The sequence below is a fragment of the Juglans microcarpa x Juglans regia genome, chromosome 3D, assembly GCF_004785595.1.
Source record: "Juglans microcarpa x Juglans regia isolate MS1-56 chromosome 3D, Jm3101_v1.0, whole genome shotgun sequence".
Taxonomy (NCBI): Eukaryota; Viridiplantae; Streptophyta; class Magnoliopsida; order Fagales; family Juglandaceae; genus Juglans; species Juglans microcarpa x Juglans regia.
In genome coordinates, this window is record NC_054598.1 from 405595 (window position 1) to 430304 (window position 24710).

The 24710-nt window shown below is 34.2% G+C and overlaps 3 protein-coding genes and 1 long non-coding RNA gene across 9 annotated transcripts; all 4 read right to left on the reverse strand.

Moving 5' to 3' along the window:
• Positions 1–691: 691 nt before the first annotated feature.
• On the reverse strand, positions 692–2732 carry LOC121256541 (pentatricopeptide repeat-containing protein At5g66520-like). Its single transcript, XM_041157380.1, has one exon. The coding sequence runs from the start codon at positions 2567–2569 to the stop codon at positions 692–694; it is 1878 nt and encodes a 625-aa protein (XP_041013314.1). The 5' UTR covers positions 2570–2732.
• Positions 2733–3080: 348 nt separating this feature from the next.
• Positions 3081–13156, reverse strand: LOC121255621 (non-lysosomal glucosylceramidase). 6 transcript variants are annotated; one of them, XM_041156020.1, is made up of 20 exons: positions 13014–13156; positions 12324–12388; positions 11372–11476; positions 10928–10984; positions 10731–10801; positions 10207–10306; positions 9037–9107; positions 8589–8689; positions 8398–8501; positions 8260–8313; positions 8019–8074; positions 7795–7833; positions 7513–7657; positions 6314–6495; positions 6170–6237; positions 5830–5902; positions 5576–5637; positions 4557–5484; positions 3805–4095; positions 3081–3430 (listed from the first exon to the last, which is right to left on the reverse strand). In XM_041156020.1, exons 2-20 carry the CDS (start codon positions 12381–12383, stop codon positions 3151–3153), a joined length of 2847 nt encoding a protein of 948 aa, XP_041011954.1. In that variant the 5' UTR covers positions 12384–12388; positions 13014–13156; the 3' UTR covers positions 3081–3150. The 6 variants fall into 6 exon arrangements, with proteins under 6 accessions (XP_041011954.1, XP_041011955.1, XP_041011956.1 ...); XM_041156021.1 differs by lacking the exon at positions 13014–13156 and adding an exon at positions 12856–12987; XM_041156022.1 differs by lacking the exons at positions 10731–10801; positions 12324–12388; positions 13014–13156 and having other exon boundaries at positions 11372–11481.
• Positions 13157–13647: 491 nt separating this feature from the next.
• LOC121255634 lies at positions 13648–24576 on the reverse strand. Its single transcript, XR_005938819.1, has 3 exons — positions 24565–24576; positions 20705–20707; positions 13648–14062 (listed from the first exon to the last, which is right to left on the reverse strand). It is a non-coding gene; the product is annotated as an uncharacterized LOC121255634 (long non-coding RNA).
• On the reverse strand, positions 18724–22053 carry LOC121255633. The gene is made up of 2 exons (XM_041156050.1): positions 21909–22053; positions 18724–20360 (listed from the first exon to the last, which is right to left on the reverse strand). Exon 2 carries the CDS (start codon positions 20050–20052, stop codon positions 18862–18864), a length of 1191 nt encoding a protein of 396 aa, XP_041011984.1. The 5' UTR covers positions 20053–20360; positions 21909–22053; the 3' UTR covers positions 18724–18861.
• Positions 24577–24710: the final 134 nt, after the last annotated feature.

Here is a 24710-nt window from a genome sequence, read left to right on the forward strand (position 1 = left end):
AAGCAAATCGAGATGGCAAACCGGGCTGGCTGCTTTTTAAAGCCCAATTACAATGTAACTAAACGACCCCCCCACCCTGGAGGGTATTTTTGGAAAACAAGTGGCAACAATTATGATATGAATTTTGGAAGGACAATTAATATTATTTCGCCCAAACAAGTACCAACCATTGTGCTGTTTGACCCATTTCTGCAACCATTGGATAATGTAGGATGCATCAATTATGTAGTTTGTTTTTTTGGCACATTGTAGGCATGTGTTGAATTTCCCTTTTCCGTACAGTGAGTTCTCGGTAGTCAAGCAGGACAACAATGCTAGAAGTATTAAAAGATTGAAGGACTCACCGTCGTCGGAATCAAGCAAAGCTCAGACCAACGGAAGTGGAAATGCCACAACTGCCATTCCAAAACCCCTTTCCGAGCCCCGGTTCAGTCGAAAATATTTGGAAATCTCTCACTGTCCTCACCCCAATTAGAATTGAAACATGTCTAATAAGTCAATAATATACTAAGTATTAGTCAGAAAATTCGAGTAGTCATATTCACATAACATATTTTACAACATATTTCACAACGCATGTTATAAAATGAGGATATTTTTGTAAAATGATGTTAGTTTTATAAGATATTTTACAAAAATACCTCTCATTTAAAATATTATTGTGTAAAGTGCGGTGTGTTTATCATTTTTCTTACCAAAAATCATGGCAAGAACATTTTCCCTCCTTAAAATGATGAAATCTGCTCCCATCTCTCACAACAATCTCTCTCTCAAACACCTGGGAGATCATCTTGCTCACCTCATGACAATCCTCACAAACCCTCAAATTCTTCACAATTCGGATGCAATCCCCAACCTCTGTTACTAACATACCATAAGCAATTGCCAGCCTCTCGCTATGCTCTTTAATTACGTTCTCTTTTTCTTCTTCTCCTATGTCATGCAATACGGATGAAATGTTTGGTGTGTAACCAGCTTCTGATATTCGTGTCCCAATCGTTTCAAGCATTTTGTAAATCTCTGAAGAACGCTCGTGATCTCTATCCCCTGCAACAAATTGATGAACTCTCCCCTCTGCTTCTATCAAGCTCCAACCTGCAATTTTATTAGTGTTCTGCTTAAACATCAGTCTCCGAACTCGAACCACGTCTTCCCATTTCCTTGATTTGGCATATATACCGGCTAATTGTACATAATGCCCATCATGGTTTGGGTCCAAGTGTATCAACTTATTTCCAATCATTTCACCCAGTTCCACTAATCCATGAGTCTTACAAGCACCAAGCAATGTTGCCCATAATACTGGATCTGGCGGAGCTGGCATCTTCTCAATCAAGTCAACAGCTTCATTGATAAAGCCAACACGGCCTAAGAGATCAACCATGCACCCATAGTGCTCCATCTCCGGCTCAATGTCATAATTTTCTGCCATTAACTTAAAATAATGTCTGCCCTCACTGACCAAACCTGCTCTACTGCAGGCATTCAAGACCCCAATGAAAGTCACATTCACAGGACGGAAGCCCTCATTCACGAACCTTTCAAAATGTGCAAGAGCTTCCTTTCCAAGTCCATGTGAGGCCAGCCCACAAATCATGACATTCCATGATGAAATATCTCGCTGGTGCATACTGTTGAACAAGAGTTTAGACTGTTCAATGCATCCGCATTTTGCATACATGTCAACTAGCGCTGTACCAAGCGAAGTTGTCATCCGAAAATTCAACGAATTTATGATGGAATGAACTAATCTACCATGTTCCAGCAGACCCATCTGGGCTGATGCCGAAAGCACCGTGACCAATATGGCCTCATTCGGCTTCAACCCCCTCTCTCTCATATCTTTAAAGCACTCCAACCCTTCTTCCAACTGTCCGTTCTGCACATAACCCATAATCATCGTACTCCAAGAGATAGCATCTCTCTCCGGCATTTTTCCAAACATTGTCTCTGCAACACCAATCTGCCCATCTCTCACCAACCCGGCCAGTATTGAATTCCAAGAGACTACATCTCGATGATGGATATTCTCCTCGAATACCCGTTTCGAACATTCCATTCGACAGCAAGCAGAATACAAGTGAATCAACGCATTCGTAATAAAAACATCCAAACCAAAACCCAGTTTCACCACATGGCTGTGAACTTGAGTCCCTTCATGTATAGCCAAAGCCTTGCTACAAGCTTGCAAAACAAACGTAAAAGTATGGGAATTGGGTAGTGCTACATTTCTTTGCCGCATAGACGAGTATAGCACAACCGATCCACGAGGCGAGTCGCTCTTGGCGAAGCACCGGATCACGTTGTTAGAGGCGAAAACGCTTGGGTAATCGAGTATCCGATAAACGGAGAGGGAATACTCCAATGAGGACGATGGGGCAAGAGCAAGACAGGAAAGAAGGTGACCCAGGAGGACGGCATCGGAGGCAAGGCCGTGGACGATGATGCGAGCGTGGGCTTGCTTGGTTTGGAAGAGGGAAGGGCGGGGTGGGAGAGAGGAGAGAGGTGAGTGAGAGTATGAAAGTGATTTGGGAAGAAAAAGGAGGGAGCTGAGTTTATTTGGGAACATAAATAATAAAGAAAAGGTATAGCGTAGGTTGGTAACGGGCCAATGGCGATCTCTCGAATTACAGATTTTGAAAGTGGGAACCAAATGAAAGGTAACGATTGATTCAACAGTTTAGACCAGACCAGACAAGCAGTTGTTTTTGTCCCTCGCGAAGATATGTTTGAGGAGAGTCAGGAGACTACATTTTCTAAGCAAGTTTAGATCAGACAAGCACTAGTTTTTTTTTTTTTTTCGAAGAACCCAACACAAAGTCTAGGAGAGTTTAATTATACAGAATTCGTGGGAGGGTCTTTTCCACTGTAGAAATCTAAAAGACATTGGGGATACATACAAGAGGGATGCTTCCAAATGCTAAATTATTCTGTTGTTTATTCACGAATATTTCTCTTTTCTATTTGTTTGGGATACACAATTTAGGAAAAATAAAAAATAATTACAAGAATAGAACAATAGAACCCACTACTGTTGTCTGAATGAGAAGGGTGCTTCACTGCTTCTATACACTTGACAATTTTATTTTTATCTGTTTTAAAAAAAGAATAAATTTAAAGACTTGGAGACAGCAGCAGAAACTGTACCAGCTACATCCCAATCCTCTTCCTAGTGTATTCATATACAGCCTGTACAAGACTTCTTCTGCGCGTTCTCTCTTCGGGCAACTTTAAAAGTCGAGAAACTTTTGAGAATCCAGAATGCGCCCTAAACAGAGAATCTTCCTTCACTTCTGCTTTCATCTCCGGCTCCATAGTTGTTGGTCTCGTTAACGCCCACTGCATCGCCCATATGGCCAAAGGCCGCATGTAACATAGGGATCTGTATTGCTCCTCGGTTGTCCAACCTTCAGGTGTCTGAAAGGAATAACTGTTGACAGAATGGGTACACGTTAAAAAGCTACAAGGAAATCTATGCTGAAATCATCAACAATTAAAAGAACCCAAAAATATGACATGTTATTATCTGTGAGGAATGTTTGCCTTGAATGAATGACCTAGTGAATATCTTGTTCTGTGTTGCATTTCAGAAAAGCTATTGATTCTGCTAACAGGGCCAAGACTTGCGTTAAAGTTTGCACAAGACTGACAATTATATATATTTTTTAGGTTTGCGGGGTGGGGGGAATGGGTCAAGGATAATAGGTTTGATTCCTTATTTATCATGTAATGATTATATTGAGCTCATCAAGTTAATAAAATAAAAAAATTCTAGAAGAAAATGAAAAAGAAAAGCCGACTCACCCAAGTCCTTCCTCGGACCATGCAGCTTCATAGACTCCACCTGCAGTCTGAAATGCCATATCAAACATATCTTCGTGGATCATTGTTGCAGCAACAGCATAAGTGACTCCAGACCATATTTCTCTCGATTGCATGGAAGAGAAGTCGACCTTTCCATCAGGTAGCATCCCGTTGACAGCCCCCCTCCTTCCATCCTTCACCTTTAAGACATTGTAATTATAGACCTTTTGCAGTGCACTTCTTGCCTTGTCTTGATCAACAACTGGAAAAAGATCACATGCTCTAGCATACCTAAAAGTGAATACCCAGAAACTTTAGTCCACCGCCATTGTGTGGTAAAGTAGGGAAAAAATTAGGATTCCACAAGCAGTAGGACCTAGAGCCCTCCCATTACATTTGTTTAAAATACAAAAACTACAATTATGAGCACCAGCGTACAATAATATAATACAGGCTTTAGTATATTCAGATATTGTCGAACATGCAAACACACTACTACAAGAACAATTGATTCTAGAAGCCGTTAAGTATATATGTTGAAGATATTTCCCTGACCTTGGGTAAGAAAAATCGAAGCAAATTTTCTTTCTTACAAATAAAAAACCAGATACAAATGCAAGCATACTTCCTCAAATGCGCGCACGCGCAGAAATAGACATATATGCATAAATTAAAAAGAACCCGTCTGAATGGATTCTTAAAGAATACGATATGCCAAAAAACTCTAAAAAGTTGCTCCAGTCACAACATACCATTGTCCAGCCAATTGATCAGCTTGAATAGATGAACTTGAACTTCCTCCACTGCTGTCATAATTAAAGTAAGAACCATTCCATAATTTCTCATACACACCTTTTGCCTTCTGAAACTTAAACCAAAAGTAATCTTCAGAACCCTTATCACCAACTTCATGTGCCATGGCCGATGCAGCCTGCAAGGCTGCCACCCACAACCCACCACTATATGCACTCACACCAGATGCAGACCACGTATCATAAGTTTGATCAGGGAAGCCTTCATTCTCAATCATCCCATCTCTGTCCTTGTCAAATTGGTCCATATAAGCCATTGCGACATAAACAGACGGCCAAACAGCTTCTGCAAACTTCTTATCACCTGTGGCAACCACATCCCTGTAAACTTGGAGAACAAATTTTGGATTCAAGTCCTTCCACCTATCAGTGTTATAAAGGTTATAAGCATTTACTTCAAACCATGGATCATTTATTCCAATATCATGAGGAACAGCTCCTAGAACCTTTCTTGGGACCCACTGTCCATCATGTAAAAGTTTAATCTTATTGGGATCATGCATCATTACTGCCGCTGCAAAGTCCCTTTGGATGCTAAGTTCGAGTTTTGGAAATAGCATGACTAGTGCAAAAGACGAGTAGAAATGAACATCATAGGTGTTCCACATGTGATATTCAATCCCTTCAAGATAAAGGAATTGCCCAATGTTTTCTTCTCCTTTTTGAAGCAGATTTGTTCCAAATGCAGAATTTGATGAAACTTTGGTGTGAATTTGCTCGAGTATTAAAGTCATCCTTTCAAGAATATCAGCAGCAGTATCATTTTGATGGGGTACATCAATAATGTCCTTCAGACCTGAACTGGACCTGTCAAGGGAAAACTTCCTTTTGACAATGCTCACTAAACTATGCATCGGGGGTGATCCATCTGCAAAAGCATGAAGGGGAAAAAAAAAACAACTCATGTATACCAAGTTAAGTCAACAAGCACAAGAATAGATCCAAAGCGTGACAAATACCTGTCCAAATTGTACCCCCCGAATTTAGATAATAGAGCTCATTAAAGAGAGTAATGGGATACCTGTAAAGAGCCTTCGGAATAGGTTAGAATCTGACTTCACATGCAACAAGCAGATAACACATCTAAACTCGTTCTTTGTTCTTTGCTCTGTAATTTTTGTAGGGGTTTCCCACCCCTTGCTATTGTACTTTATAATTTTATTAATCTAGTTTTCCCATTAAAAAATAAATAAAATAACACATCTAAACTCACCATTCAGGAAGTCGCTTGTCCTCAAGAATAGGTCTTTGCCATGCTTCTATCTGGGACTCCCAATGGCCATGCTCTACGTTTCAGAAAGAAATAAACCAAAATAAGCACATTGACGGAAGACAAACAGGTATAACAAGTATGACCTAACAAAACTTACTGCGTATTAACACTCCCACACATCAATAATCTTGTGTATGTCAACAAAAGAGTTTTATGGCCCAACTTAAAATATATGAATGATAAGTATTAGTCTTAATCTCAAATTTTCTGTCGACTCCACATTTATAGGGTTGAAACAGATAATCAACAGAAAGAGTACACACTTGTCCTTGAACCTCACCAAGAATGGCATCATGTGCAATCTTTGCAGCAGCATCACCATGAGTACCATAGAACTTAGTGTAACGCCTGTTGATAAAAATTTTCAGCATATAGATAAGTTTCAATTTGTGATATTTCTCACACAAGAATCTGGTCCACCCACCGGTAATAAGATTTTCCACTCAAAAAATTTACTTCAGGGCAGTCCCACGCCAGCGAGAATGTAGCAGAACGTACTGCATTTGATGGAATTGAAACAGAGGCAGCAATGGCTGCCCCAACAGATGATCCTGTTGCTGAAGGCACTGATGGCTCAGAGGAATTGAGGCGGTCAAAGGATCCAAACTATTAGAAAAGACAATAAACATCAATTTATTTGTACCGATAAACTAAACGTGAAAATGGCAGAAATACCACTTAGGAAAGATTCCTTGAAATATAAAAATCCCCCTAAAATTGAAAATCTTACATGGATAAAGCAAAGGAACAATAGAGGCAAAAGAACATTAATACTGAAAATAGAAAAATATGCTTTCCACCCCATGACTAACAGATGTTTATAATTACTGATAAAAAAAAAACAGATGTTTATAATGTGCACCCTGAGTTACCAAATTGACACATTATACCTTCCAATAACCAAAATGTTGCAATGTGAACTCTCTGTTAAGATACGACCATCAATGGCCAGTATTGAAAAATGCAATTGGAAGGTATGATTTTGGGCTGTTAAGATACTTATTGACATTCTGACAATTGGGCTGACACAATTTGAAAAACACATTCTGAGAATATCAAACCCAGCAGGGTAGCTCAGCTAGTCCGGCCTCGGGTTTGCTCCCCAATGGTCATCAGTTCAAGTCCCCTTAGGACCACTGGAGGTTTACCCAGTAGTTAACTTCAGGGCCTTGTGGGATTAGTCGAGGTGCGCGCAAGCTGGCCTGGACACCCACGGTTATTAAAAAAAAAAAAAAAAACATTCTGAGAATATCATGATGCCTAAGGCATAATTTTGGAGCATAAACTTTCTAATCTATAAACCCAATTGTAAGATCTCAATAAAAATATCATCCAAATAAGTGATTCTTCTTCAGCTCATGAAAATTTCAGATTTTTTTTAAAAGGCAGAAATAAAATAAACAGTGCAGGTAAATTAAAACTATATGCAGGAATAAACAATCTGTTGTAAAGAAAAGCCAGGAAGCATTAATTAATCATGTCACACGTAGATGAAACCAAAATCGTTAGTTGTGGATATACGGTAGAATCATATATCTGGCACAAAATGTGCAAGCGAATGAAACTGAGTAAATATCTTTCTACTGAAATGCACACGAAAAACATGGCAAGAAGTTTACCGACCTCCTTTATTTCCTGCCACATGTCTTTTGCTGAGATACCCTGAGAGTTACCTGATATCACAAAGCAAGGGCACTCAGAGACATGAACTCCATCAGTCTCCTCTGCTGCAATTGCAAAGGTCACAGGGGGTAGTCCATTTGCAGTACTGTAGTGGCATGTGAGGAGTTTTACATGTAGGGTATCCAAAAATAAACCATATAAAGATTGAACTGATTGAACCAAGGACAGAATTTTCGTTGTTTTTTCCCCCCCTTTTTCATCTATTTAAGGAAAGGAACTTACTTGTGGTGCAGAAGTACACTGTGCACACCATCCTTTATCCTATCAGAATAGATGATCTTTTAGGTCAGCATAAACCACAGGCATGCTACAAAATAGATGGCAATCTTCACACAAGGACACACTCAGACACAAAATACAGACATGCACATGCATACATATAAGAAATCAATGAGAAAAACCGAAATATATCAAGTAAAGGTTCAAGCTAATTAAAATTTTCTTACATGATTTTTGAATTGCAGTGCTGACCAGAAAATCCAGAAAGACCACCGACAGAATTCTGAATGGCATTCAGAAAGATTTCCCTTTAGTTCTAGTGGATTCCAACATGTCATTTTCTTTTCTCAAATCTACACGATATGTACTTAGCACATCCAAACAAGGACAACTTTAAAAATATATAACTAACAAAATAACAGAACTAAAGGACAAATTCCCCATGACTAACAAGAAAAAATGACTTACTGCCCATGTGAAAAGCAAGGTGACATCTGCAGCAGTCTTTCCAGAATTGTACAGCTGAAGATATTTAAAGTCACTACTTAATACTGAGGTTAACAGTGTCAGATGTCAGAAACAAGTACCTAAGAGATCATTTCCTACCGTGAAAGTAAAAACTGAGACAGGGAAGCTGCTCTCCTTGTAATTATGGGGGATAACAGGTGAGATTTGACGAGAAACTATTCTAAGTTCCGGATCAGGTTCACCTGCATTTAATGAGCAAAAGGCAACCCAGTTATACCACAAACTTTTCATAATGAAAATCATTGTAGATGCCAACTATGTAGATTTACCCTCGTATACAGTCCAAGCCCTTGGGAATAGAGCATGATATGTAGAGTTATGTCCATTCAGATTCCAGTCCCAAGATCCAATCCCTGAAACTGCATTTTCTCTGTTTATGACATATTATTCAGTGAGTTATTTTCTCTAGATTTCTATAGGGGCAAATATAGTTTGAACCCCCAAATTGATACCCATTTGCAATTACCTAAACTATCAAACTTGAGACATTGCACAAAAAGTTAAAATGTGCCTCCTTTGTTAAGATTCTATAATCAATATTGTGCCACATCACCTTTTTTTTTTTTTTTGCAATCTTAGCATTCAAATTATGTATTTCACAAAATTTTTTCACCCCTTTCTTTTGTAATTCATACGAAGATGAAACCAAAGCTCTCAAGAACTCATGAAGCCTTCATTTTTAATCATAAATCAATGGTGTAGCAAATAGTTGCTTACTCAAGCAGCTCGGGGCTCCTTGGGCACATTACTGTAGAATATTTTTCACCATTTGAGCGCGAAACAAATACCTGCATGAGTTGTGTTCTGAAGTTAGTATATACAACTCAATAAAAAAAATCGATGAACAAATAGTAACGAAAGCTCCATATCTTATTTCTATCAGATGATTAGTCTACTGCATTGCCAAGATTATTTGAAAGTTTAAAGTCTACTTCAATGAGCTTTTCATCAAAGGCTCCCAGCATCTTCAGATAAAATATTGGACATCTTTGACCATTACCTTCCATCTAGGATACATCTTTTTTCACTGTGTAAATTTCAAATAACAGTTACTGATACTTTCTTTTTTGTTTTTTTTAATATTAATTGAACTAGGACCAAATCTGCAAAATTAATTTCATATAACCATGATGTCAGAACTATATCATGAACCAAATTCCAAACATGGTAGGAAATAATAAAGTCTCTATTAATTGCCCTTGTGTTAGAGTATCATATATAATGGTGCGCAATTTTGTAATTTTACATAGTAAATAATATACACGAAGCGAGAAGCAAGCCATCCTAGGGTCAAGCTCTTACAATCTTGCCTCATTCTCTCTAGCTATCAAAACGACACCTTGTTTAAGCAAGAAACAAAGAAAAAAATGAAGTAGTTTCAAAAGAAAAACTCTAACCCATTTCTCATAGTAAGTGCTTTATGGTATAAACTCGAACCCATTTGTCTCCGTGTCAGGTAATTGCTGTTTTAAGATAAATAGATGAGATAGGGCAATGGCTCTACATATCACCCTCCAATTCAATTGGGAAGACAGCCATGACGGTGCATTTTGACACGAAGACAAATTCGCAAAGACTGCAACACCTATCTTTCTAAATGCAGGAATGCAGTTTCTAATGTTAAACTGTATTAAAAGAATTATATGTTATTTAAAACTTTGAGCACGTGGAAGAACTATGAGGTTATATTACATAGCAAACTATTAACTTTGCCAGATATTACAAAACAAAAGGAATTATGCACATTAATGTAAACTTCAAAATAAAAATTAACGCATTTCCATTGGTCCACCATCAGACAAATTTTCATGCACTATATAGAAGCTATAATAGCTCCTTTAACATATCAACGAGAAAATGGCTCAAAATTACATTCTTTGAACTTACAGAAAACTGATTTGCTAAAACTGGTTTTTCTTCACATATTCTAGGGAATAGTTGCCAGCGCTGAAACTCACCTCTGTAACTTCTTCCAATGCTTCCTGCACTGAGGATTTTTTTTCCAACAAAAAACAATAAAATGCGAACATATGATAAATGATCAGCGTGTTCTAAAACTTAAAGAAAGGAAGCAATAAAGACAAGTCCAAAACAATGAGGAGACACATTTTCTTCGCATAACATCCATAATGTTCAAAAATATATCTTCCACTAAAAATACAAAAACAAGTAATAAGTACCTAGAGAGATGTATAATCTAATATTATTACTGCACTACATGTGATATGGGCTTAAAAGCTAAAATAATATGAAAAATAAAAAGCAATCATAAATCTCCAGTGCACCTTGTCCAATACCTTTGAAGAAGAACCCCCTATATCAAAAATACATACATGTGTATATGTGGCTTTTTAAGTAACATGATATGGTAAAAAAGTATGTTTTGCGAATGATGAAGATTGAACACCTACCCTATACCGCCTAAGGGAATGCCATGACAAGATGTTACAAGGCGCTTTGCAAATGGATTTATAAAAACCCCCTGCAAAAAGAACAGAACGATGCTCAAGTGGCAAAAAGACTTGATAGTTTTGATCACCTGGATTTCTTGCCATAACCAATACATCAATACAAGCCGGACATCCTAGATAAAAAGAATGAAAATTACATTTCCTTTAGCTTCCTCATCTCGGACATGGCGCCACAGCCGAAATCCTATCGGAGCCTACCAAAACAAAAGAGACCATGTAGTTGGCACATATACCAAGGTAGAAGACAAGATTTTTCACCAAGAAACCATAATAAATGGGCTAAGACCCATCTTCCATGAAATTTTCGTGTAATTCTGATCCATCAGCTAGGCCAAGGTAAATATGCAAAGGAATAAGTGTGTCCATGTTATTGTGAAGGAAAATGTGTACATAATATATATACAGGCCAGCCAACCTACATGCATGCACAATCAACTTGTACATACATATATGTTTGCGTGTGTATCTGTCTCTGAGCATTTGTGATCTCGGGCCTTCCATAAAGCAATTTACTTGTCTTTAAGCCTTGATTATATAATATAAAAGAAGCGAAGAATTTGAAGGATCCCTTTCAAACTAACCATCTGAACCATCTCTTTCAAACTTAGAGTGAACTGCGAAAGGGCTCTTCCCTCACTGTTTAAAATCCGCTGCCAGGTCAGTGATGCAGGCTTCCCGGGATCAACCTTACTCCAGACAAACAAAATAAATTAGATATTCTACAAACAATCAAAGAATTTGAAGCATCAAGCACGAAACTAATGTCAATTAGAGTCATATCACTGGACACCAATAAAGAATTCTCAATTACTTTGTAATCTGAGAAAATAGTTTGACATTCCCCCAATACCCCAGAGAGAGAGGAAAGAAAAAGAAAGGAATGGCAACAAGTAAATATAAACATCATATAGTAATAATGCTTTCGGCGATTGGCCACATATGGGATAATCCAAGCATCACCAAGAGGTGTGATTGACTATCCAGCCTCTTTTTAATTTGCTTAGCATTTCGTGTTTTAAAGATGACAGGACTATTGATGGCATTTCAGTGTAGCAACTTAACAGTATTAAGGCCAAAGATGAATTCTATCCTCATGTCATCTTGACATCAATGGAATTCTATTGATATATATTAAGTGAAATAAGGAATTTATAATCAAATTTATGAACATGTTGGCCATGGTTTGCTGTATCTTTTTCCTATAAACACAACTAGCATCATTAGCAAGATAGAATAGGCAACTAATTAGATAAAAACACAGATAACACACCTATATTAAGCAAGGCAACTAATTAGGATAAAAACACAGATAACACACCTATATATTGCTTAATACAACACATATACAAGTTATGGCGGGGTGGACAATTTACAGAAAAGCTAATTAAAAAGCTATACAACTACAAACAGAAATCATTTTACCTTTTCAGTAATGCACATCATTACAACCCTCGTAGCGTAAAAAGAATAATAGAACGTACATTATGAGTTTCTGACATACTTCTCTTATCATATAATCGAGCATAGGAGTACCTTTTTAGTTGAACACTTAGAGGAGTCCCTCTCTTCTTCAATAAAAACCTTTTCCAGCATCTTTCCTGTGTATTAAAAAAGAAAAACTGAATCAAGCAAACTGCACTTCATGCATTTCATACAAAGACAATTTTGAAGTGAAGAAGACAAGACTGAGCATAGAAATCCCATAAGCATTCTAATTTCACTATTTGAAAATCAATACGAGCAGTCTTAAAAATGAGTTTATGATTCATAGGCCCAATACTTATACACTGCAGCAATATCTCAACTAAATCAAAATCCCTTCCAAAAAAAATAATGAGTAATTCCCTAAAATTCATATTTTCTAATTGAGTCCAGATCTGCACAACCAAACGCAGACCTCATTTAATCCAAATTCAAACACACACGACTTCATATTTCACCCCCCAACCCATCGCACAGGAAATTCGTCATATTATTTTGCATCATAGAAACTTCACGATACCTTAAATATACATAGAAACACACAAATATTAACATAGCCGGATAAAAATACAGAGATAACTACATGAATACGAATTTTCCACGTAAATTCCCGATTAGATGGTGAGAAAAATGTAGTAGATGAAACTAAGCGATCAATCGTCCAAACGAAACGTGTATCAGTTACAAAGTAGAAAGAAAGCTGCGTCAAGAACCGAAAAAAAAAAAGTAGAGATTGCTAACCCGGGAAATGAGAACTGGAAGAGGAAGTGATTGGACAGAGAATGAAAGACGGGGACGAATCATGAGGGAGATAAAAGTTGAATTTAAAATCGTTCGGACAGACAAAAAAAGAAAAAGTCAAAAAATGGACCGGTCCGTATATGATATTTATTATATTATAACATAATAAATATTAATATTCGTATAAGAACCAATAAGCAGAGGAAGTGCTCTCATATCGTATGGAATCTCTAAAATCTTTTCAACATTTTGCTAATCGCTGGTCTTTTAACCCGTAATTATTGTATTTTTATTTTTCAAAAGTCTAATTTTGATAATGTTGCACGAAATATTAATTTTAACGGTGTGATAAAGGAATGATCTTTTTTAAACCTTCATTAAGTTATTTTTGCAACAAAACAACCGAAGGACATGAAATATTTAATTTCAAGTAACATCCTCTTCCTCTACTTTCTTCACTTCTGCTAACGTTGGTGCTCGCTCCATAACTGCTGCAACTTCTACGTTTCCTGACGATATTTTTTGTCGGCTTTCATTTCCAAGTACGTATTTGAGTTTTAAAACACTTATTCAATTTCACATTTTCTTGTACGCATTTTTATAATTTAGAAGATCCACGCATTTCTCCCATCCAAACACTCAACCGTCACACGTTGGATCTTAATTATATTAAAAAAAAAAAAAAACATAAATAGCTCCTGAAATGCCACATCAGATAAATTTACCCTGCACAAAATTTCTTCCTCAAATATTGAGAAAACATTAGAATATACAAAGGTAACCTAAGTCGTCAAAAAGATCAGGAAGTTGCTTCCTTCAGATGAGCAATGAGGTCTGCACGCTCTTGTGGCTTCTTTAATCCAGGAAAAACCATCTTTGTTCCGGGAATGTACTGCACAAACCAGATTTTATAAGCATTTCAAGAAATAGCGACTCATTTTTCATATATCGAGTAATAATACTACAGAGGGCGAAAAAGAGGTACATTTGAAGGTGTTATTTTTTAGTAGCAGTAGCAGTAGTAATAATAATAATATAAAGATTTAAAACTGTTAGGAATTTGGACCTCCTAAATTCACTTTCAGGATCTACTTTTTGGTAAAATATAAGAAAAAATAGAGAAATAATAACAACACAAAAATTTACGTAGAAACTCTCAAAAACAGGAGAAAAACTACCAGACCCATAAAAGAAAATATACTATGTGAAAAATTATTACAATCACACAATTTTTCTCCTTATCCCAAATGACACCCACAAAGCTTCCCCACTAGTAAAACTTTAACTCTCACATCTTTCTTTTTAACAAAAAAAGGCTAATAGAGGACTTTTCTTAAAGTCACAAATTACTAATTAAGCTTATGACTTAGTGTAATTAACTAAGAAGCCAAGCACCCTATTTATAAGCCATGGGCCTTGGCTCCCTTTACAAATCCCATCGGTGTGGGACTCCAAAAGGAGCACAAACCCAACACCTTGCGACTTTGGTTGGTCCCACAACCACGTTCCACTGCAATGAAGATTTTCATAGCTTCCGCTATAATGCTCCACCATAAAAGCATACACACTCAGAATAAACCAATTCCAAGCATTTTAATTTCGGCCTATGTCGAAAATAACCTTGCTAAAAAATTATGGTGCAACTTCCAAGGACTGGACCAGATCAACTTCGGTTCAGTCTGGTCCGGTCGGTTTCTCCGGTCAAGACCGACCGGCTAAAACTCCTAATCACATTAGTGGAGTAAACAAAAATGCAAATGTGACTGGAACAAAACAAATAATGATAGGTAGCGTCTGTATTAATATTATAATAATGTTAGTAGAGGTCATTTTGCCCTCTACCGCTCATGTATTTAATTTTTTATACTTAATTATTAAAGAAATGACTATTAGTATATTAATATATTTTTTTATATTTTTTAAATTTTTAAAGATGTTAAAAAATGTGAAAAAGAAAAAAGAAAAAAAAATAAGAGTTTTGCCTATGTGGCACGCCCAGCAATTACTGCTTGGCGGCAACCTAGCATCACTCTTTCAACTTTGAATACAAAGATGGTTTCAACTCATCTCATATAATATTACAGATTTTTCAAATTTCTACACAAAATACAATAAATAATTAAACTTTTTAAAATTTCAAAACAATAATAATATTGAAAAATATTATTATAATGATATTTTATTTAACTTTTAACTTTCATCTCAATTCATCTTATCTCAACTTACTATCCAAATATTATCTTAGCAATATTGTTATTACTGTTTTCATTTTCTCCTTATTAGATTCCATATTTGAATTTATCGTTTAAAAAATCACGAGAAAATCTTAAAAAATTGATGCTGATTATCGCTAAAATTAAAATAGTCTTACATAAAAAAAATTTAAAACACGTTTTAAAATAGTCTAATCTTAGGCTTTTTTTTATGTTGAACTGAATTGAGTTCTTTATGAATCATTTTCATTTCAATTCATCTCATTTCATCTCAACTCACTATCCAAATCTCATCTTAGCATTATTGTTATTACTGTTTTCATTTTCTCATTATTAGATTTCATATTTGAATTTATCATTTAAAAAATCATGAGAGAATCTTCAAAAACTGATGGTTGATTATCGCTAAAATTAAAATGGTCCTACAAAAACTTTTTTAAAACACATTTTAACATAGCCAAATCTTAGGCTGTGTTTGAATGTTGAGCTGAATTGAGTTCTTTATGAATAGTAGTGAGTTAAGGTGATGAAGTGGGTTTTATAGGATCCACCTAATATGAGTTTAAGATTACGTTTAGATGTTGAGCTGAGTTGAGTCGAGTTATTTATGAATAGTCGTGAGTTTAGTAGGTAGAGTGAATTATGTAGGGCCCATCTAAAATAAATTTAGATGTGTTTGGATGTTAAGATGAATTTAATACTATTTATGAGAGATTGAAAAAGGTTGTGGATCCCACGTATAAATATGTGTTGAGTTGAAAAAAATTGTAAATCTCACGTGTAAGGAGGTTTTGAATTTATATGAGTCTAATAATTTGAGAGTTGAGTGTTTGAATGTTAGACTAGTTTAAAATTAGACTGAACTGAGTTGATCTCAATTGAGTTTTGCAACCAAACGAGGTCTAAATGTGTTTGTATGTTAAGAATAATTTATATATATCTATGAGAAGTTGAAAAGGGTTGTGGGTCCTGTGCTTAAAGAAATATTGAATTGAAAAAGTTGATGGGTCATGCGTGTAAATATGTTTTGAAATGAGATGAGTTTAATAATTTGAGAGTTTAATATTTAGATGTTAGACTTGACTTAAAATTAGATTGAACTAAGTTGATTTCAGTTAAGTCTATTAACTAAACGGCTTAAGCTTTAGGCATTGTTTCTATTCAAAACTCAGTTCGTCTTAACTTATATAATCATTACAATTTTTTAAATTTATAAATAAAATACAATAAATAATTCAATTTTTTCAAATTATAAAATAAAATAATATTTTATTTAACTTTCAACTTTCATCTCATCTCAATTCAATCCTAAAATACAAATAATATGTAATTTTTTGAAACACTCAGGACCAAAAATAAACAAGTAAAATATATATATATATATATATATATATTTATTGCATTGACCCTACACTTTTAATAACATTAACTTTACTTTATTTATAAGAAAACAAACTGGTATTTAAAATAGTAAAAACAAGCAAAAATCAATTGATGTTGCCTTTAGTTTTAAGAAATTTGTTAACATCTAATATATCTCGTAAAAGTAAATTTATAAATTGATATGACTTGATGTTGCACGTTAGATTATAAAATTAATTTTATTATAAAATAAATTTAATATATCGTATAAATCCGTATTAATTTGTTAGTTTACTTTTGTAGAATCATTTTGTAGTTATAACAATCTCTTTATTTTTTATACACACTTTGGTTCTATACACTTTCTATTACTATTCACAAGTAAATTTGGTCTGCGTTATCGTTTTTACTATGAAAGTAAAAAAAAATGGAAAGTTCAATTGAACTAAACCGGACCGAGTCAATGGTTTCAAATTCTAAGAGTCAGAACCAATTAAAACTGGTTTGGTACCCATTTTCAAGGTTTTAAAATTAAATTGGACTGATTTATTTATTTATTATTATATATATTCTAATTTTTTAAATTTGTATGTTGTATATATTATACATATTATAAAATTAATATAATATGAAGTTTTAATCTTATTGTTTATGCTTTATTGATATACACTTACTACTAATTAAAAACATGTTATTATTTATCCTTATATATAAAGTTACATACTAATTAACTTTTTTTTATATAATTTGGAGTTGGTTCTTTTACTTTTGGTCCTTGCGTTTGCAATTTTTAAGTGTTTTTGCTTAGATTTTATTTATTTGATTTATTAGTTATGTGCATTGTGTTTTTAAAATAATATTTTGGGATCTATCATATTTGGGATAAACAAAAAATCAACTAACCAAAAACTGAAGTACACTTGTAAATCGAACCAACCCAGATCGAAATTGAAAAAATTAAAGTATCGTTTGGATTTAAAGATGAGTTGAGATGAGTTGAGATGGGTTGTGAATAGTAGTGAGATGAGTTATGAATAGTAATGAGATTTGTGAGTTAAAGTTGATGAATAATAATGAATAGTAGTGAGATGAGTTGAAATGAATTGAGATGACTTGCGAATACAAACTGGGCCAGTTTTAATTCTTCGTTTGGAACTATAATTCATGTCAACTCATCATTATAACTTTTTCAAATCTCAATACAAAATATAATAAACAATTCAACTTTTTCAAATTTCAAAATAATAATAATATTAAAAAATAATATTATAACAATATTTTATCATATTAACTCAACTCAACTCAATTCATTTCAATATCTAAACATAATCTAATTTCTTAAATGATCTATTTATTAAAAAATAGATCGATATAATTTTTACAGAAGCGCATGTCAAACAAATCAAGATTACCACTTTAGTAAAGGTGTTATTTGGTTACAAGATTTTCAGATGACGAATAAAAAACTTAAGTCTCATTTGGATATAGAAACACTCTTAACCTATCTAATTTTATTATTAAAATTTTTTCAAATTTTTATATAAAATATAATAAACAATTCAACTTTTTCAAATCTCAAATAATAATAATGTTAAAAGATAATATTATAATAATATTTTATTCAACTCTTCTAAAACTATTTCATCTCATTATCCAAACGAGCCCTAAACAATAATCGAAGGAGTTGAATGAATTTTTAGAAGTGTGAGGTTCAAGCCTGATTTGGATACAAAAAATATTTCATCTCATCTTATTTCATCATTATAAATTTCTTAAATTTTCATACAAAATATAATAAACAATTCAACTTTTTTAAATTTAAAAACAATAATAATATTAAAAATTTTAAAAACAACAATAATATTAAAAAAATAATATTTTACAGCATTCACGTGGACCATAGTTGAAGCCATGTTTTAAAATCTACCATAATTAACAAGGCTGGAAAACTCCAGCACAAACACGATGCATCATAATTTGTTTTTTAAATTAAAAGAACAAAAAAAAAGTGTAAAATAAAACAGAAAATACCATCTATACCAACCAAATTTCTACCTCTCATGAATGGAAATAAAAATTGGTTATCGAAAATGGTGAAAAAGAAAAGAAGCACAGGTAATAAATTCCTCCCAAGCAAAGCAAAACCATCATATCTAAAATTAGAAAACAAACCAAGAATTTAAAATCATTATTTCAGCTACACTCTTTACAATCAGTTTTTCTTTATCACAAAATTGACGTTCACCACGTATGAGGTCTCTCTCACTTTGCTTCTAGGGTCCAGGAACTTGTATGGGAACACGCATTGGCCAGCCAAGTAGCGGAGGCGACCCTGGTGGGGTTGCATCCTGACTAGGAGAGAAGAGACTCAGCTCTACAAATGCCCCTGTCGAATTCCCATCTTTCTCAAAAGTCCGGAAAGATATTGATCCACGCTTTGTTGAGGCATCAGAATTCCTGCTGGGACTGATTCCACCGCTTTCTTCGAGATGACTCTGGTTAGCGATAAGAGAAATGGCATCATTGTGATCATCATCAACCCTTCTCCTAGCCTCTATGTCCCGTAGATTTCCCAAGGCTAAAGAATCTGCAACTGGGAAGTACACAAGCATGCATATGCACACCCCAGCACAGCACAAAATGGCAAGAAAAGCCAGCAAAACAAGAGTTTCAAACAGAAAATGCTCTGGTTTAGACAGAACAGATAAACCAAGAAAAAGAACCCTCAATGGTAGGAAGCTTGAAACAGAGAATATCAATGTGTAAACTCTCTTCTGCAAGCCCTTGTTGATGACCAATTTCAAAATCCGGCTTCCCAGCCAAAACAGGTAGGCAGTAAGGATCATTGCAAAAATCCCTAGGAATATAGTACTTAGTAAGGGATAAGTACAGAGAGCTATATCATCAGTTTTTTCTGTCCTGGAAGCAACAGCTGTACTCATAAAATAACGGGGCAGTTTTCTCAGGTAACTCTTATCCTTGTTTAACTGAGGTCCAATTAAAATAACAAAGAGCTGAAGGATGAACACTGGCAGGCAGTAAAGAAGAACACAACCTGCTGTTTTCCCATTCCATCTTCGGCTTAGGATTCCCAACTCCGTCTCTTGCAAGGCCGCGCGAAGGAGAAACACAAGTGTGAGGAACAGGCAAGGTTCTGCAAACCCCAGATTTGATACAATATAGCCTTTGCATACAGTCTCCTGCCATTTCAAGTTAAGTGAGCGTCTAAATAAACTTAACCGTATCACCTCACCAAAACCCCACCAGATCACAAACAAGATAAACGTAATCCGGATTATCCAAGGACCACTAAAATAGCTGAGTTGAATGCAACCTCGGCTGCGAATACGAGACCGGAAGTAAAATGAGTAGATGATGCATAGCAAACCGAGAACAATCAACAGAGCAACTAGACAAATTGTCACCACACCGAATGCATCGGCAGAAGATCTCGTCAGGGGCATTACCCGAAGCACAAATTCCACGCATGCTCTCAGCCAGCATGGATACAAAACAGTTCCCTAGTAGATTATGTGCTTGCTTCCCAGAATTAAGGAGAACAATAGAAACAGCTTCCAAAGTAAAACCAGAGGTTTCTCATCGGCCTCAATTTAACCATAAGCAATCAGTTGTTCAGTCTGATGATCCCGCAACATTGTTAACAGCCCTCAAGTGGCACCTTGCCCAAAGTTCATGTGTAAGAGAAGCAAAACCATCCACATAAAAAAGTCGATAGTTTTGCTGGGCACTACAACTGGCTATCACGAAATAGCTACAATATAGAAAACAGAAAACCATGAGCCAACAGAGAATATGAAAAGAGGAAAGAGGAAAGTTAAATATCTGTCAGGTTGCTGGATAGAACGGTTTTCGTTTCTGCTCAAGACAACAAAACATCAACTACCTACTGGAATTATAAAATTCAGAGAACAAGACCAAAGGAATTTGATTCCACATAAAAGAATGACAATATCTGCAACAGAAGGAAATTGATGGGAAAGAAAAAAATAGATAAAAGTAAATGAACATAGAAAATACAAGAGAATGCTTCAAAGAGTATAGGGTATAAGATTCCTCCAGAAAAACATATTAGTCAATGTTATTTCACTAAGCAACCTACTTGATTAATACAAAAAACTGAATTCCAAAAATTTATTATATCAACGTACCAGTTACCCAAAAAAAATATCAAGAGTGCTTCATTTCAATGCAAACTACTACTATGCATTATAATAATAAACTAAACCCAGCAGAGTGTAACGACCATTATATTAAAATTGAACCTTTAACTGTTTAGCACACTCATACAAATGCATTTTTTTATCGGTACATTTTCTAAGCGTTCTATAGACCCTGAGACTTGTCCACCATTACCCAATATCATTGGGAAAAAATGGCCAATGACGTCAATTTACATATATCTTATGCACTTCTCCAACAAAACACTATCCTGCAAACTGTATGCCTGACCAGTAGTTAATGCTAATAAAAGGAAAGTAGAACACTTTGTCCACGACCATGTTAGTAATTTTTTAATGGTTCCACAAACTTCATGGTTGGGCGGGGTACAATCCACAGAACTACAAACCTTTATGAATTCAACCACTAACTCCATCAAAAAAGCTAGTATACAATATTTTCTAAGATTTAATAACAAATCATATCATGAAAGAAGCAAATTTGAATGTGAGAATTACACAAATTCTATTCGCATGTATTATTTAGATAAGATACAATTCTTATCAACTTTTTTGTACATAGATATAAAATTCAGATTAACTTATCAAACAATTAGATGCCATTCGAATTAGTCTTCAAGTAATTAGGTTACGATTATTAATCTTATTCAGACGTTTACAAACTGAAACACAAAAATATTGTCCACCACATTACACCTTTTTTGTTTTACATTTATCAAATACTTCATTAACGAAAAATAACACTTGTTCGATACAAACCAAAAAAAATCACATTTTATCGGATTTAAAAAAAAAAAAAAAAAACTGGAATTTCTAATATAATTTCCTCCTATATTCCTTCGTTTCTGATCAACCAAACAGAACGTAAGGATTTATAGCATAAAATCAAATATAAGCCTCTCAGACCAAAAACAAAAATATATAATGAGACGTATATTAAAATAAATAACTCATACTCGTCAGCATGAAAACCATGTAAGCTACAATATCAGCAGGATAACCATGAAAACTAAGGAAAAAATAAACAATTTGCATCGATTACAATATAAAACCCCAATTTCAACAATTGGAAGCTGAAAATTAACCGCAATGAACAAAAACTATATCAATTGGGAGCTTACAGAGAGCGGAATCTTGATCTGTTAAACTCGAGCCGCGGAAAACCAAGGGCGTCGAACGAGATCAGAGAACCCAAATTCGCATTGAGAGAGAGGGGGGGGGAGACAGAGAGACAGACGGAGAGGGAGAGAGAGAGAGAGAACGTAGTTAGGGGAATAGGTGTGAGTGGGACTTTGTTGGTGACAGGCTGTCTCCAGCTGTGTCTGTCCGAGCCTGTAGGTTCGGCTTTTCCTCGAGCCTACGTGGCAGTAGTCGTGGCGGCGTTTACGGCTGTACATACTTTTTTTTTTTTTAAATTGTTTCTTAAGTTCTTAACCCATTTCAGAAAGAGAAAATATGCACATCAGTCTATACCACAACACTGAATTTAAAAAAAAAAAAAAAAAAATAAATAAATAAATATTTGTGTGCCGAGAGTGTGCACTCTTTCAGAAATGAATGGGCCTGTATGTTTGGTTGGACGGGATTTTGTGCTCTTAGGTGAGGATGGAACTGTCCTGGCCCAGTCAAGTCCAGACCCATTTATGTGAAGTGCGGATGCCCCTTCGAAAAAACATAAGATTTACCGGCGAAAATTTAGGTAACGAGATGAGATAATAAATTTTTTTAAATATCGTTTAAATATAAAATATTTTTTAATTTTTAATTTTACATTTTTTATATAATTATTATATTTTTTATAAATTTTAAAACAAAACACAAAATTCAATACGACTATATACTTCAAGATTATTTTCAAGACATGTTATTAGATAAACATAAAAAAAAAAAACTATTGGCAGATAATTATTAGTGCATCAACTAAACATTTGAAAAAAAAAAAAAGTAGTTTACAAAAAAAAGTTAAATGCAACTTTGATTTTTCTGGTTGAAATAAATGCTACGTTAATTAGTTAAACAAAAAGCCACAATATTGCAGGAAAAGGAAGACAGGGTGGAAACCTTAAACAACTTTGTTTTCATTTAATTATGCAATAATTAGTGTATTTTATTGGTGAAATGACTTTTTTTGTGCGTGTGGAAAGGTAGGAGAGGATCCACCTCATAGATTTGTGTGAACTTAATTAGTAGGGTAATAATTGCAGTGATTATGTATATATATAAATATATAAATATTATATATAATCATTTTTATATATTTTTTATGTAATATAGACAGTTATTTATATTAGAATAAAAATAACATAATCAATCATATTAATAAAGTAAGTGACTTTACATCAAATTTTATATCTTCTATAATAAAAAGAGGTGTATCCGCGTATGAATAATAATTTTTCTCCAAGTTTTATTTTCCCATTTTGTCCTTCTTTGGACTTGCTTTCTTTTCCAAATTTATTTTTCCATCTCCTCCCTCTTTATTCTTATTTTTTCCTTTTTATCCTTATCATTGTATTTCTTCTATTTAAAAAATTACGTTTTTTCCCTTTTATTTTATTACTTTACTGAATTTTGTTTTTCCAGTTTCTCTATTTATTCTTACTTTTCCATTTATATTCTTGTTATTGTATTTATTCTATTTAAAAATTACATTTTTATCCTTTTATTTTATGGAAAATGCTAGAGAGCCTGATTTGGACTCCCGTTTACTTTTCTCATCTAACGTGGGAAGGTCAATTGGCTTTTTTTTTTTCTTCCTCCCTTACCCAGAAATGCGAGAGAGGGAAAAAGAAAAAAAATAGAAAACAAAGGACGGAAAGGCTAACTGGCCTTTCCACGTTAGACAGGAAAAGCAAACGGGAGTCCAAATCGAACTTCCTAACATTTTCTTAATTTTATTACTTTCTACCGAGTTTATCTTTTTTATACTTACTCATTCCCTTCAAATCGTTTAAAATTTTATTTTATAATTTTCTTAATACAAATTATGAAATAACTTATTTGAACTAATCTATTATTCTTATAATTGACCCAGTAAATGTAAATAATTTGTAATCATTTTTATAACGATTTTCTATTATTTTATTCAAATTTTATTTACTTATCTCATTCTCTTTGGGGACAAGAGGAACATTCTATCTATTATTGTTATGACAATATGTATTCTTTTGTTTGTGGGGAATGGAATAAGTATTTCAAATTGTATAATCTTTTTTTGAATTAATCATTCTTCCTATTTTTTATACTTATCTTATTTTATTTCTATATTAATTATGCAAATGCTTCAAATTCATTCAATACAGGAGCATCTACCTTATTTGCAATACATGATAGATAAAACTTCTAAAAAAAATGGATCTACAGAGATGGATCAATAGAAACAATAACATCACAACAAATCAACATCGCTTCCATTCATGCGGTAGAAGAGACAACAACATAACTATTGAATGAATGCATCGTCCAAACTACACAACAACCACTTTGATAGTCCTATAAAATATTTACATCTTATGCATAACTTTTATATGTTGCTTATTTTGCTTAGTATTTTATAAATAGAATGTAATTATTATGCATCTTCATATAACAATTACTTATTACTTAAACATAATATTCTCACAATATTTTTTATTCAAACTAGAGAAACGTGCCTTTCATGTTGCATCATAACTAGTGTATATATATATATATATATATGTGTGTGTGTGTGTGTATTGAGTAGGTATGTGTTGTGTTCCAATTCTTGACATAATTAATGTTGAGCATTTTGTGAACAGGGGTGGATGAGGCACTTTATAAAATTTATTTTTATTTTTTATTCTCATTCGACAATATTGGGATAGTAGTGTGCATACTTCTTAATCTTCGAGTGTGAAGGTGTGGTAACCTATTTCAAGAATTTAAACATGCAAGGAGATGTA

Coding starts and splice junctions, on each gene's coding strand:
- LOC121255633 (XM_041156050.1), bottom strand. CDS start 20,052: ATGCCCCTGACGAGATCTTCTGCCGATGCATTCGGTGTGGTGACAATT.
- LOC121255621 (XM_041156020.1), bottom strand. CDS start 12,383: ATGCTGGAAAAGGTTTTTATTGAAGAAGAGAGGGACTCCTCTAAGTGT. Junction 10,985..11,371: donor TGAAAGAGATGGTTCAGATG/GTTAGTTTGAAA, acceptor TTGTTTTGGTAG/GCTCCGATAGGATTTCGGCT. Junction 5,638..5,829: donor GACAAGCGACTTCCTGAATG/GTGAGTTTAGAT, acceptor GGCTCTTTACAG/GTATCCCATTACTCTCTTTA.
- LOC121256541 (XM_041157380.1), bottom strand. CDS start 2,569: ATGTTCCCAAATAAACTCAGCTCCCTCCTTTTTCTTCCCAAATCACTT.